This window comes from Theropithecus gelada, chromosome 14 (assembly GCF_003255815.1).
Source record: "Theropithecus gelada isolate Dixy chromosome 14, Tgel_1.0, whole genome shotgun sequence".
Lineage (NCBI taxonomy): Eukaryota > Metazoa > Chordata > Mammalia > Primates > Cercopithecidae > Theropithecus > Theropithecus gelada.
In genome coordinates, this window is record NC_037682.1 from 70,111,004 (window position 1) to 70,125,270 (window position 14,267).

The window sequence follows — 14,267 nt, forward strand, 5'->3', positions numbered from 1 at the left end:
AAAAAAAAAAAAAAAAAAAAAAAAAAAAAAAAAAACAGGCAAAATTTAACCTATGCAGTTAAAAGTCAACATCAGAGGCCAGGCATGATGGCTCACGCCTGTAATCCGAATACTTTGGGAGGCCAAGGCGGGTGGATCACTTGAGCTCAGGAGTTCGAGACCAGCCTGGTAACATGGTGAGACCCCATATCTACAAAAAATTTAAAAATTAGCTAGGCAAGGCAGCACACCCCTGTAGTCCCAGCTACTCAAGAGGCTGAGGTGGGAGGACTGCTCGAGCCCAAGAGGCTGAGGCTACAGTGAGCCAAGTTTGGAGCCATGGGAGACAGAGCAAGGCCCGGTCTCAAAAAGAAAAAAAGGTGAGAATATCAATACCCTTGGCGGGGTGGGGTTGCAGGGAGTGGCTAGAAAGACACACGAGGGATAATATTCTGCTTATTGATCTGTATGCTATTTGCAGATGTATTCACTTTGCAAAAATTCAGTGAGTGGTACATTTATGATTTGCACTTCTGATATTTTATACTGGATTTTGTATGGAATTCTAGGTTGAAATTTGCTTCCACTGATCTTTGGAAGCTTATTCCATTGGTTTTTAGTATAAAATGCTGATGTTGGTTAAGTCTCTTTCCTTTATGGTTTTCCCTTCATCTCTGGAAGTTTCCTGTTTCTCCTTTTCATCCATAGCAGTATGAAATGTCTAGTGATTAATGTCTTCGTGAGGGTCTTTTTTCATTAATTATGCTGAGTATGTAGTGCCTTTAGCTCTGGGAAATTTATTATTTGCTCATCTCCTCTCCTGTGTTTTTTTTCTGAAACTTTAAACGGATGCTAGACACCCTAGATTGAACTTATAATTTTTATCTTTTCTCTCATATTTTTGAAAGATTTACTCAATTTGTCCTTAATTTTGGCAATAACATTTTCTATTAACTACAGTTTCTCTGATAATTCCTGTTTCATAGCATCTGTTCTTGTTTTATAGATATGTCGTTTTTACTCTCTTTGGAGTAGCACTTACAAAATTTGAGTAGGTTTGGGAACACTTTCTTTTCCTATATAGTTGTACTATATAGATTTTTTTCAGTCTCTTTTTTGGTTACTTTAGTTATTTTGTTGTTTCCTATTCAAAACTGTTAGAGCTTCACTTTTGTTGGAGTGCTGGGATTACAGGTGTGAGTGACTGCATTCATCTGTAAAAGTAATCTTAATTGCTGAAATGACACTTGAAAAAAAAAAAGCAAAACTAAGACTAGAGACATAATGATAAAAAGCAAACAACTATTTTTTTAATTGCATTAAAAAAATCTACCATCAGCTGAGCACAGTGGTTCATGCCTATAATCCCAGTATTTTGGGAGGCCATGGTGGGAGGATAGCTTGAGGTTGGAAGTTCAAGACCAGCCTGGGCAACATAATGAGATCCCCATCTCTACAAAAAACTTAATGATTAGCTGGTATGGTGGTGTGCACCTGTAGTCCCTGCTACTCAGGAGGCTGAAGCCAGAGGATGGCTTGAGTCCAGGAATTTGAGGCTGCAGTGAGCTATGATCGTGCCACTATACTCTAGCCTGAGCAACAGAGTTAGACCCTGTCTCTAAAATTTTTGACCACCATCTCCAGCTAATTCTTTGTATTTTTTTTGTAGACACGGGGTTTCACTATGTTGCCCACGCTGGTCTCAAACTCCTGAGCTCAAGCAATCTGCCTGCCTTGGCCTTCCAAAGTGCTGGGATTACAGGTGTGAGCCACTGCACCCAGCCCTGTCTCTAAAAATTAAAACAAACAAAAACCTACCATCTCTTACTTGTCCTATGATAGCTTCTTAAATTGAACTCCCCATCTTCACTCAGGCCCTTCATTAATCTAGCTTTCACACTGCAGTCAAAATAGTATTTCTAAATCACGAATGTCATATTTCCCTTTTAATTGACCTCTGCCCTCCGGATAAAATCTAAAGTACTTAACATAGCCTAAAAGATCTTTTTGGATCTCGCTTATTCACCTTTTCAGCCCATTTCTCACTATCCTCTCACTTGTTTTTGTCTTACTCTACATTCACCTTTTCCCTCTGCCTGCAACACTCCATTTGAGGTAGGTTCTTTAACTCTTACCATTTCACCAGTGGCTTAGAGAAGCAGCTTGCCCTGTCATGTAGCCAGTATGTAGCAGAGCCAGATTCTAACCAGGGCAGTCTGACTCCCTAGCTATGGCTCTTAAACCACCAAATACTTCCAAAGTTAGTTGTTGTTTTCTCTGCAAATCCTTCCTAACCTCAAGGCAAAATAAATCTTTAATTTGTTCATTTCTATCTCTAATGCCACCACTCCAATTCAAGTCAGCATCTTCTCTCATGTAGACTTTCTCAAAGGGTACCTAGCCTTCGTGACTCTCCTGCCTCCTCCAATCATTTATATGGCAGCCAAAAAATATTTTATAAATGCAAATCATTTCCACTGAGTTTATACAATCAAAATCTAAATTTTTCAACCTGGCTTTATAAGATCCGGCATGATTTGGTGCCTATCTTTCCAATTTCACTGTGCATGTTTCTGTCTCTGTTGCTTATTCCATGCCAACTACACTGGCCTTATCACAGTTGCCCAAATAGGCCAATACTTTCACACCACAGGGCCTATATTTATACAGTGTGCTCTTTCAGGTAAGTTCTACACATGTGCACACACCACATACTCTGCATGGATGGCCCTCTCATTCATACTTTAGGCCTCCAATTAAGTCAGTTCCTCAGAGACATTCTCTGACACCTAATCAAAAGTATATCTTCCTTCTTGGTCCCAATAGGATCCTGTTGTCCTTCTTTTTTTTTTTTTTTTTTTTTTTGACAGAGTCTTGCGCTGTCACCCAGGCTGGATGGAGTGTAGTGGCACGATCTTGGCTCACTGCAAGCTCCACCTCCCAGGTTCACACCAGTCTCCTGTCTCAGCCTCCCGAGTAGCTGGGACTACACACGTCCACCACCACACCTGGCTAATTTTTTGTATTTTTAGTAGAGATGGGGTTTCACCGTGTTAGCCAGGATGGTCTCGATCTCCTGACCTCATGATCCGCCCGCCTCGGCCTCCCAAAGTGCTGGGATTACAGGCATGAGTCACCATGCCCAGCCTCTTCTTCCTAATACTTAATCCAAATTGTGGTTATGTAACTATATATTTGCATTGATTTGTTTCTGGTTCTGTTATACTTACTAAACTACACACTTCACAGGGCCAGGGATCATATCTATTTTGTCCTCCCTTCTAGCCTAGCAACAATACCTGGTACATAATAAAGCAGTTAGCAAATGTTTTGTTGAACGTATCTGCATTTACCCTATAGCTTCCCTCTCACATCCCAGCAGTTTCCGATTTGAGAAGCAGAGCATTAACTACAATTAAAAACATTCTTTTTTAAATATATTAAGTGTTTCATAAATTTGCATGCTATCCTTGTACGTGGACCATGCTAAGCTTCCCGTATCATTCAATTTTAGTGCAGGCATACCTTAGAGATGTTGTGAGTTTAGATCACCATAATGAAGTGAATATTGCAATAAAGTGAGTCACATGAATTTTTTGATTTCCCACAGCATGTGAAAGTTATGTTTACACTGGTCAGCACGGTGGCTCATGCCTGTAATCCCAGCACTTTGGGAGGCCAAGGCAGGCGGATCATGAGGTCAGGAGACCGAGACCATCCTGGCTAACACAGTGAAACCCCATCTCTACTAAAAATACAAAAAAAATTAGCCGGGTGTGGTGGCGGGCGCCTGTAGTCCCAGCTACTCGAGAGGCTGAGGCAGGAGAATGGCATGAACCCGGGAGGCGGAGCTTGCAGTGAGCTGAGATCATGCCACTGCACTCCAGCCTGGGCGAGAGCAAGACTCCGTCTCAAAAAAAAAAAAAAAAGCCGGGCGCGGTGGCTCAAGCCTGTAATCCCAGCACTTTGGGAGGCCGAGACGGGCGGATCACGAGGTCAGGAGATCGAGACCATCCTGGCTAACACGGTGAAACCCCGTCTCTACTGAAAAAAATACAAAAAACTAGCCGGGCGAGGTGGCGGGCACCTGTAGTCCCAGCTACTCGGGAGGCTGAGGCAGGAGAATGGCGTAAACCCAGGAGGCGGAGCTTGCAGTGAGCTGAGATCCGGCCACTGCACTCCAGCCTGGGCCACAGAGCGAGACTCCGTCTCAAAAAAAAAAAAAAAAAAAAAAAAAAAAAAGGTTATGTTTACACTATACTTATTGCTAAAACAAAGCTAATGATCATCTGCACCTTCGGCAAGTCCTAATCTTTTTGCTGGTGGAGAGTTTTGCCTCAATGTTGATGGCTGTTGATTGATCAGGGTTATGGGTGCTAAAGACTGGGGTGACTGTGGCAAACAGTTTTTTTTTTTTTTTTTTGAGATGGAGTCTCACTCTTGTCACCCAGGCTGGAGTGCAATGGCATGATCTCGGCTCACTGTAACCTCTGCCTCCTGGGTTCAAGTGATTCTCCTGCCTCAGTCTCCTGAGTGGCTGGGATTACAGGTGCCTACCACCACACCTGGCTAATTTTTGTATATTTAGTAGAGATGGGATTTCACCATGTTGGCCAGGCTGGTCTTGAACTCCTGACCTCAGGTGACCTGCCCGCCTCAGTCTCCCCAAATGCTGGGATTACAGGCATGAGCCTGGCAAGACTGTGGCAATTTCTTAAAACAACAGTGAAGCTTGCCACATTGATGGGCTCTTCCTTTCACAAAAGATTCCTCTAGTATGCAATGCTGTTTGATAGCATTTAACCCACAGTAAAACTTTCAAAATTGGAGTCAATCCTTCTTCTCAAACCCTGCCACTGATTATTAAGTTTATATAATATTCTAAATCCTTTGTTGTCATTTCAACAATATTCACAGCATCTTCATTAGCACAGTGCATCTCAAAAGAAACCACTTTCTCTGCTCATTCATGAGAAGCAACTCCTCATCCACTCAAGTTTTATCATGAGATATCATGCAGCCATTCAATCACATGCTCAGGCTCCACTTCTAGTTCTCTTGCTATTTCCATGGCATTTGCAGTTACTGCTTCCACTGAAGTCGTGAACCCCTCAAAGTCATCCACTGGAGTTGGAATCTAATTCTTCCAAACTCTTGTTAATGCTGATATCTTGACCTGCTCCCATGAATCATGAATGTTCTTTTTTTTTTTTTTTTTTGAGACGGAGTCTCGCGCTGTGTCACCCAGGCTGGAGTGCAGTGGCGCGATCTCGGCTCACTGCAAGCTCCGCCTCCCAGGTTCAGGCCATTCTCCTGCCTCAGCCTCCGAGTAGCTGGGACTACAGGCGCCCGCCACCACGCCCGGCTAGTTTTTTGTATTTTTAGTAGAGACGGGGGTTCACCATGTTAGCCAGGATGGTCTCGATCTCCTGACCTCGTGATCCGCCTGCCTCGGCCTCCCAAAGTGCTGGGATTACAGGCTTGAGCCACCACACCCGGCCATGAAATGTATTTCTTAAATAACAAGACTTAAAAGTCAACACTGATTGGGCATGGTGGCTCATGTCTATAATTCCAGTACTTTAGGAGGCCATGGCAGGCAGATCGCTTGAGCACAGGAGTTCAAGAACAGCCTGGGCAACATTGTGAAAACCCATCTCTACTAAAAATACAAAAATTAGCAGGGTATGGTAGCACACACCTTAAGTCCCAGTTACTTGGTAGGTTGAGGTAGGATGATTGCTTGAGCCCGAAAGGTGGAGGTTGCAGTAAGCTGAGATCATGCCACTGCACTCCAGCCTGAGTGGCAGAGTGAGACCCTGTTTCAAAAAAAAAAAAAAAAAAAAAAAAAAAAAGCAACTAGTCAACTGGCTGCAGAATAGATATTACATCAGCAGGCATGAAAACAACATTAAGGCTGGGCACAGTGGTTCATGTCTGTAATCCCAGAACTTTGGGAAGCAAAGGTAGGAGGATTGCTTAAGCCTAGGAATTCCAGGCTGGCCTGGGCAACGCAGTGACCCCATCTCTCCAAAAATAAATTTAAAAAAAAAGGCCGGGCATGGTGCTCATGCCTGTAATCCCAGCACTCTGGGAGGTCAAAGAGAGCAGATCACGTGAGGCCAGGAGTTCAAGACCAGCCTGGCCAACATGGCAAAACCCCATCTCTACTAAAAATATAAAAATTAGCAGGGCATGATGGTGTGCACCTGTAACCCCAGCTACTTGGGTGGCTGAGGCAGGAGAATTGCTTGAACCCGGGAAGCTGAGGTTGCAGTGAGCTGAGATTGTGCCACTACACTCCAGTGTGGGAGACAGAGCGAAACTCTACCTCAAAAATAAATAAATAAGAAAAAAAAAAGAAAGAAAAATAATGGCTGGGTATGGTGGCTCATGTCTGTAATCCTAGCACTTTGGGAGGCCAAGACAGGTGGATCACTTGAAGTCAGGAATTTGAGACCAGCCTGGGCAACCTGGTGAAGCCCCATCTCTGCAAAAAATACAAAAAGTTAGCTGGGCATAGTGGTGTGCATGTGTAGTTCAAATTACTTGGGAAGCTGAGATGGGAGGATTGTTTGAGCCCAGGAGGTAGAGGCAGCAGTGAGCTGAGATCACACCAGTGCACTCCAGCCTGACAAAGTGAAATCCTGCCTCAAAAAAGAAAAGAAAAAGGAAAAATATTGACCAATGAGGTGGCTCAGGTCTGTAATCCCAGCACTTTGGAAGGGCTCACTTGAGCCCAGGAATTCGAGATCAGCCCGGCAACACAGTGACACCTTGTCTCTACCAAAAAGAAAAACAACAACAACAAACAAACCAAACCAAAACACATACACATAGATAGATAGATGACAGACAGATAATAGAGAGAGAAAAAAAATTAGCTGGGCATGGTGGCATCTGTCTTCGTCCCAGCTCTTCGGGAGGCTGAGGGAGGAAGATTGCTCAAGCGCAGGAGATTAAGGCTGCAGTGAGCCATGATGGTGCCACTGTACTTCACCCTGGGAGATAAGAGCAAGACCTTGTCTCTAGGAAAAAAAAAAAAAATTGGTTTCTGAGCAGTAGGTCTCAACAGTGGGCTTATTCAGTAAATCATGCTGTAAATAGATGTGCTGCCATCCAGGGCTTTGTTGTTCCATTTATAGAGCATAGGCAGAGTAGATTTAGCATAAGTCTTAAGGGCCATCGGATTTTCAGAACAGTAAATGAGAACTGGTTTCAACTAGATGTCCTAGATGGCATCTTCCAATGTAAGTCTGTTTCTTCTACCTTGAAAATCTATTGTTTAGTGTAGCCACCTTGATCAGTGATCTTAGCTAGATCTAGAAAACTTACTGCAGCTTCTACATCAACACTTGCTGCTTCACCTTGTACTTCATTATGGAGATGGCTTCTTTTCTTTCTTTCTTTCTTTTTCTTTTTTCTTTTTTTTTTTTTTTTTGAGATGGAGTTTCGCTCTTGTTGTCCAGGCTGGAGTGCAATAGCACGATCTCAGCTCACTGCAACCTCCGGTTTCAAGTGATTCTCCTGCCTCAGCCTCCCAAGTAGCTGGGATTACAGGCATGCTCCACCATGCCCGGCTAATTTTGTATTTTTAGTAGAGACGGGGTTTCTCCATGTTGGTCCTCTGGTGATCCACCCATCTTGGCCTCCCAAAGTGCTAGGATTACAGGCACGAGCCACCGTGCCCGGCTGATGGCTTCTTTTCTTAAACCTCATGAACCCACCTCTGCTAGCTTCCAAATTTTCTTCTGCAACTTCCTCACTTCTCTTAGGCTTCAAAGAATTGAAGCGTTAGGGCCTTGATGTGGATAAGGTTTTGGTTAAGGGAATGTTATGGCTGGTTTGATCTATCCAGACCACTAAAATGTTCTCCGTATCATCAAGGTTGTTTCACTTTCTTATCACTTATGTATTCACCGAAGTAGCACTTTTAGTTTCCTTCAAGAACTTTTCCTCTGCCACAACTTGGCTGTTTGGCACAATGGGCCTACCTTTCAGCCTGTCTTGGCTTTCAGGATGCCTTCCTCATCAAGCTCAATCATTTCGAGCTTTTGATTTAAAGTCACAGATATGTGACTCTTCCTCTCACTTGAAAACTTACAGGCCTCTGTAGGGCTATTAATTGGCCTAACTTTATTATTGTATCTCAGTCAACAGGGAGGCCTGAGGACAGGGAGAGAGATGGCGGAACAGCTGGTTGGTAGAGCAGTCGGAACACACAGCATTTATTAAATTCACCATAGTGTTGCCCCAAAGCAATCAGAATAGTAATATCAAAGATCACTGATTACAGATCATCGTAACAAATATAATAGTAATGAAAAAGTGTGAAATATTTCAAGATTTACCAAAATGTAACACAGACACAAAATGAGCACATGATGTTAGAAAAATGGCGTTGATAGAGTTGCTCAATGGAGAGTTACCACAGCCTTCAATTTGTTAAAAAAAAAATGAAAATGCAGTTATCTGTGAAGTGCAATAAAGCAAAGTGCAAAAAATGAGGTATTCCTGTACATGTGCTGCCAAAGTGAGTGCTATATACATTCTTAACCTGGACCAAGAGCAGTATTCAAAATAACAACCCTGGCCAGGCATGGTGGCTCACACCTGTAATCCCAACATTATGGGAGGCCGAGGCAGGTGGACCACTTGAGGTCAGGAGTTTGAGACCAGCTCCCGGCCATCATCGTGAAACCCAGTCTCCACTAAAAATACAAAAATTAGCCTGGCGCGGTGGTGCACGCCTGTAATCCCAGGTACTCGGGAGGCTGAGGCAGGAGAATCATTTGAACCCGGGAGGCAGAGGTTGCAGTAAGCCGAGATCGTACCACTGCGCTCCAGTCTGGGTGACAAGGTGGGGCAAGCCTGTCTCAAAAACAAAATAATAACAAAGAAACAAACAAAAAAAAACAACTCTGAGGATACAATTCTAGCCCGAGGCAACTAAAGCAAGAAATATCTTCTTAATGCACAGACCTACAGTTAATCATTTTACTGAATCTACATACACATTCCACTTATATGATTACATATACACATCAGTATAGACTTACATTCTATACATACGACTCTCCCATACTCAACAAGAAATCACCAAGAGCCTGAATCAAAGGATGCCAATAAAACAAACCCTAAACTAGGAAGTGGGAGGGAAAGGAGAAAAGGGATGAGGGAGAAAAAGAAAAAAGAGGAAGGATGGAGGCAGGGTGGAAGCTAATATTAATAAATATTGAGTACCTACTGTATACACACCACCATTTGATGGTTGCTTCTTGGTTTCCACGCTTTCAGTCTTGGCCCTACATCCATTTTTTACACAGCAGTCTAACTGTGGTCTTCGAAACCCTGTGTTATCTGTCCCCTGTGCACCCCATCCTGTGCCACTCCTCTTCTTCAATGCTCTGCAGCCACAAGAGGCACTTTGTGTTCCTAGAATGCTCTGACTTCTTTCCTGCCACAGGGCCATTGAACTTACTCTTTACTATGCCTGAACTGCTTTCCACATCACTTATTCTTTTTTCATTTTTTGAATTTCAACTCAAACATCACCTTCTAAAGGAGTAGCGCCCAGCCACTTAGTAACCCTCTATTTCCTTTATCACAATCTGAAACGTTCCTGTTTGTCTAGTTCCACCCACCAACTTCGAGAGCAAGGACCAGTAATGTCTTGCTAACCACCGCACCTCTTGGGAGTTAGAAGGGTACCTGGCACCTCAGGCACCTGTTAATACTGGCTGAATGGCTGTTCGAAAGGTTCTTAAATGCATATTAAGGATAAGGATCCTGAGGTTCAGAAACATTAAAGTGACTTGTTCCAAATCCGACAGCGCCAGGTCTGAACCTAGCCAGCTGAGGCAAAGTCAAGTAACAAACGACGAAACGGAAAGCTTAGCAAAGGCAGGGTACCGACAAACACGACCTTAAGTTCCTTCTCTTTATAACTAGGGATATCCACACCTCTCTCTCCCGCCCTGACCGACCGCGGGGCCTCCCCGCCCAGCCCCTGGCCCAGCCCCTGGCCGTGGGAGTCCCTTACTAGGTGGGGATGAGAAGGCATTTGAGGAGAGTCACCCCGAGCGCCAAAGCCGAAAACCAATTGCCAGTCCCCGCGGCAATTGTGAACGCCGCCATTGCTGCGGCACCGCACGCTTCCTACCAACTTGAGCCACATCCGGGATCCCGCGCATGCGGAGAAGGCCCACTGAAGCGGAGCCCGCGAGCTGCGCGCATGCGGCGAGCCGCGCAGCCAGTCCGAGGACTGCAGTCAGCTCTTTAAACCTCCCGGCCACTTTTTCTTTACAGCCGCGTTTCCCCCCGGGCAGGAAGGGCTTCTGCGCTGGCCTTTGTAGCCACTTTTAAGTTTTATCGGCTAGTTCATACTTGCATAGAAAGAGTGGTCGTTTGCTCTGAGTCATCACTTTGTAGTATTGGGGATACTTAGGTGAGAAAAAAAAACAACGCTAGAGACGTGCATGCACTAGTGGAGAAGTCAGGATTGTTGCCCTAGAGTTACAGTAGATAAAAGTACCATGAGAGAACTGCGGGGGCTCCCATCCTGGATGCCTGCATCGGAGTATTAAATCCAGCTAGAGAATGGCATGTGCAAAGATACAGAGGTGAGAAACATTGTTTTTAGAACTCTGAGCGAGGCTCTTGGCTCAGCTCCTCCTTGAGCGGAACCCATTCTGGAAGCAGGGTGGAGGCTAGTCCTAACGCTTACTGAATGGATAACCTACGGTTCATGTTAAAATTCAGATTCTGATTCAGTAGGGCCAATAAAGTCGCAGATTGCGAAAAGACTGAGGCACATGCAATGGAATTAGACTTGTCTTATTATTTTACTGTGTGATCTTGCACAAATTCTCTAAACCTGTTTCTTTTTTCTTTTATTATTATTTTTTTTTGAAAATAGGAGATAAAAATGGTTTCTGGCCGGACGCGGTGCTCACGCCTGTAATCCCAACACTGGGAGGCCGAGGCGGGCGAATCACCTGAGTTCAGGAGTTTGAGATCAGCCTGGCCAACATTTAATTAAAAATTAAAAAAAAAATTAGTCGAGCATGGTGGCGGGCGCCTGTAATTCCACTTACTCGGGAGGCTGAAGCTAGAGAATCGCTTGAACGTGGGAGGCGGAGGTTGCAGTGAGCTGTGATCGCGCCATTGCACTCCAGCCTGGGAGACCAGAGCGAAACTCCGTCTCAAAAAAAAGTTTCAGCCTCATAAAGTGGTTGTGAGGATTAAATAAGGATGCATATAAATTGCTTGATAGGATTCCAGGACAGAATAAATGGTCAATAATGTGTCAGATCAGTTAATTATCTTACTGAAAGATGCATAGCAAGTCGGTGACAGTGTCACCTCCCTAGTAGGAGTTTATGCCCTCCCACAGCTTCAACCGCCACCCATGTGAATATGATGCACAGATTTATAGCTCAGCACTCCTCTCACTTCCAGACCCTGATCTCCAGTTGACTACCTGACCTCACGTAGATGTTTTCGTTTTGTTTTTGAGAGACAGGATCTCATTCTGTGGCCCAGGTTGGAGGGCAATAGTGCAAACACAGATCACTGCCACCTTGACCTCCTAGGCTCAAGCAGTCCTCCCCACCTCAGCCTCTTGAGTAACTGGGACCACAGGGATGTGGCAACGTGTGTGTGTGTGTGTGTGTGTAGAGATGGGATCTCCCTATGTTGTCCTTGCTGGTCTCAAACTCCTGGGCTCAAGTGATATTCCTGCCTTAGCCTCCCAAAGTATTGGGATTACAGTTGTGTGCCACCATGCCCAGCTACTTAGATGTTTTAAAGGCACTTTGCATTAATTTTCTATTTCTGCTGTAACAAATTACCATAAACTTAGTAGCTTAAAACAACACAAATTTATTCTCTTACAGTTCTGTAAACCAGAAATTTAAAATCAGTCTCACTGGGCTAAAGTCAAGGTGTCATTTGGATTGGCTGCTTCCAGAGGCTCTGCAGGGAGATGGTTTTTCTTGCCTTTTTCAGCTTTTAGAAGTTGCCTGTATTCCTTGGCCCCTTCCTCACATCACTCCAACCTCCTTCCATCCTTACAATCGATTACTTTCCTGTAATAGCTACGGTCAAATGGGCAGCTGAAGATGATGATGAAGATGATCTTGACACCGAGAAGCAGAATACCAATGAGGATGACCAGACAGCAAAAAAGGAAAAGTTAAAAGAAGGTAAAAGAAGGCTACTGATACTTGCTGTCTCAGTATCTAAAGGTGGTCACCTACCAGTAGAGAGGCCCACCCACTGCAGACAGTGCCACCGAAGGTGACATGCACTTTCTACCACCCATCCAAAACTGTAATGTGAATCTGCAACAGGAGAGGAAAAAAGAACCAAAACTTCCAAGGCCTTGCATTTTTTCTTCAAAGCATTTTTTTTTTTTCTTGGAGATGGAGTCTCACTCTATTGCCTGGAGTGTAGTGGCACAATCTCGGCTCTCTGCAGCCTCTGCCTCCTGGGTTTAAGCAATTCTCTGCCTCAGCCTCCCAAGTAGCTGGGGTTACAGGCACATGCCACTACACTCAGCTAATTTTTGTATTTTTAGGAGAGATGGGGTTTCACCATGTTGGCCAGGCTGGTCTTGAACTCCTGACCTCGTGATCCACCTGCCTTGGCCTTCCCAAAGTGCTGGGATTACAAGCGTGAGCCACCACACCCAGCCAAAAGCATTTTTTAAAAGAAAAATTGGTCTATATTTTTTGTTTCTACTTTATATCTTTGTACATATTTTTAGAGGTCAGGCATTTTTAACAATCTTGGATGACCAAAACAGCTTTCAGAGTGTTCTTCACCCAACTTCTGACCTTACTTGTAGTGTGATCATGTTCATTAGAATCTCAAAGGAGGAAGAAAAACAAACAAACGCATAAAAAAATGCAAAAATAGATCGGGTGAGGTGGTTCATGGCTGTAAGCCCAGCACTTTGAGAGGCTCAGGCGGGTGCATCACCTGAGGTCAGGAGTTCAAGACCAGCCTGGCCAACATGGTGAAACCCTACTCTACTAAATATACAAAAATTAGCCAGGCTTGGTGGTGTGTGCCTGTAGTCCCAGCTACTCAGGAGGCTGAGGCAGGAGAATTGCTGGAACCTGGGAGGCAGAGGTTGCAGTGAGCCGAGATCACACCACTGCACTCCAGCCTGGGCGACAGAGTGAGACTGTCTCAAAAAAAGCAAAAACAGGCCAAGCATGGTGGCTCATGCTGTGATCCCAGCACTTTGGTAGGCCTAGGCAGGTGGATCACCTGAGGTCAGGGGTTTGAGACCAGCCTAGCCAACATGGTGAAAACCCATTTCTACCGAAAATACAAAAATTAGCCAGGCCTGGTGGCGGGTGCCTGTAATCCCAGCTACATGGGAGGCTGAGGCATGAGAATTGCTTGAACTCAGGAGGCGGAGGTTGCAGTGAGCAGAGATCATTGCACTGCAGCCTGGGTGACAGAGTAAGACTCTGTCTCAAAAATAAATAAATGCAAAAACAACAAATCTTATTTTTTCAACCTATTTGATATATGTGTGAAACAATGTTATCCAACAATAAACAGGAATCTTATTTTTCTGAGGTTTTTTTTCCCTAACTTCATTTCTAGTGAATTTTCTGAGTTCTAACAAAAAACGGTAGACAGGGCCGGGCACGGTGGCTCACGCCTGTAATCCCTGCACTTTGGGAGGCCGAGGCGGGCGGATCACGAGGTCAGGAGATCGAGACCATCCTGGCTAACACGGTGAAACCCCGTCTCTACTAAAATACAAAAAATTAGCCAGGCGCGGTGGCGGGCGCCTGTAGTCCCAGCTACTCGGGAGGCTGAGGCAGGAGAATGGCGCGAACCCGGGAGGCGGAGCTTGCAGTGAGCCGAGATGGTGCCACTGCACTCCAGCCTGGGCGACAGAGTGAAGACTCTGCCTCAAAAAAAAAAAAAAAAAGAAAAAAAAAAAAAGGTAGACAGTTGTCATGAATTGTACCGCTTTTCTCATTCTTTCTGCTTTAGACTTGAACATGAGGCATAAAGCTAGACTCAGCTGTAAGGAAAAACTGCCTCATGCTGACCCTGACATCATTGAGCTAATAAACAAATCCCTCTACCTCCAGACTTACTATGTGAGAACACACACACACAGGTGTTACCAAAACACCAGGGGTTCCGATCTAGTTCCTGTTGCTTGCTTCACAGAAAGCCAATCACTGAGATGATTATTGCCAAGGAATAAGGCTTTAATCAGGTGCTGCAGAAAAACAGATGGGAGATAAATCTCA

At 44.6% G+C, this 14,267-nt stretch overlaps 1 protein-coding gene and 1 non-coding gene across 2 annotated transcripts in view; both read right to left on the bottom strand.

The window, feature by feature from the left end:
• Window positions 1-10,188, bottom strand: part of ALG8 (ALG8, alpha-1,3-glucosyltransferase) — a 38,354-nt gene extending 28,166 nt beyond the window's left edge. The window contains exon 1 of the mRNA XM_025357599.1: window positions 10,022-10,188. Within this exon, the coding sequence (XP_025213384.1) occupies window positions 10,022-10,116 (95 nt within the window). The 5' untranslated portion in view covers window positions 10,117-10,188. The remainder of the gene's footprint in view (window positions 1-10,021) is intronic.
• LOC112607450 lies at window positions 3,413-3,515 on the bottom strand. The gene has a single exon (XR_003115796.1). It is a non-coding gene; the product is annotated as a U6 spliceosomal RNA (small nuclear RNA).
• Window positions 10,189-14,267: the final 4,079 nt, after the last annotated feature.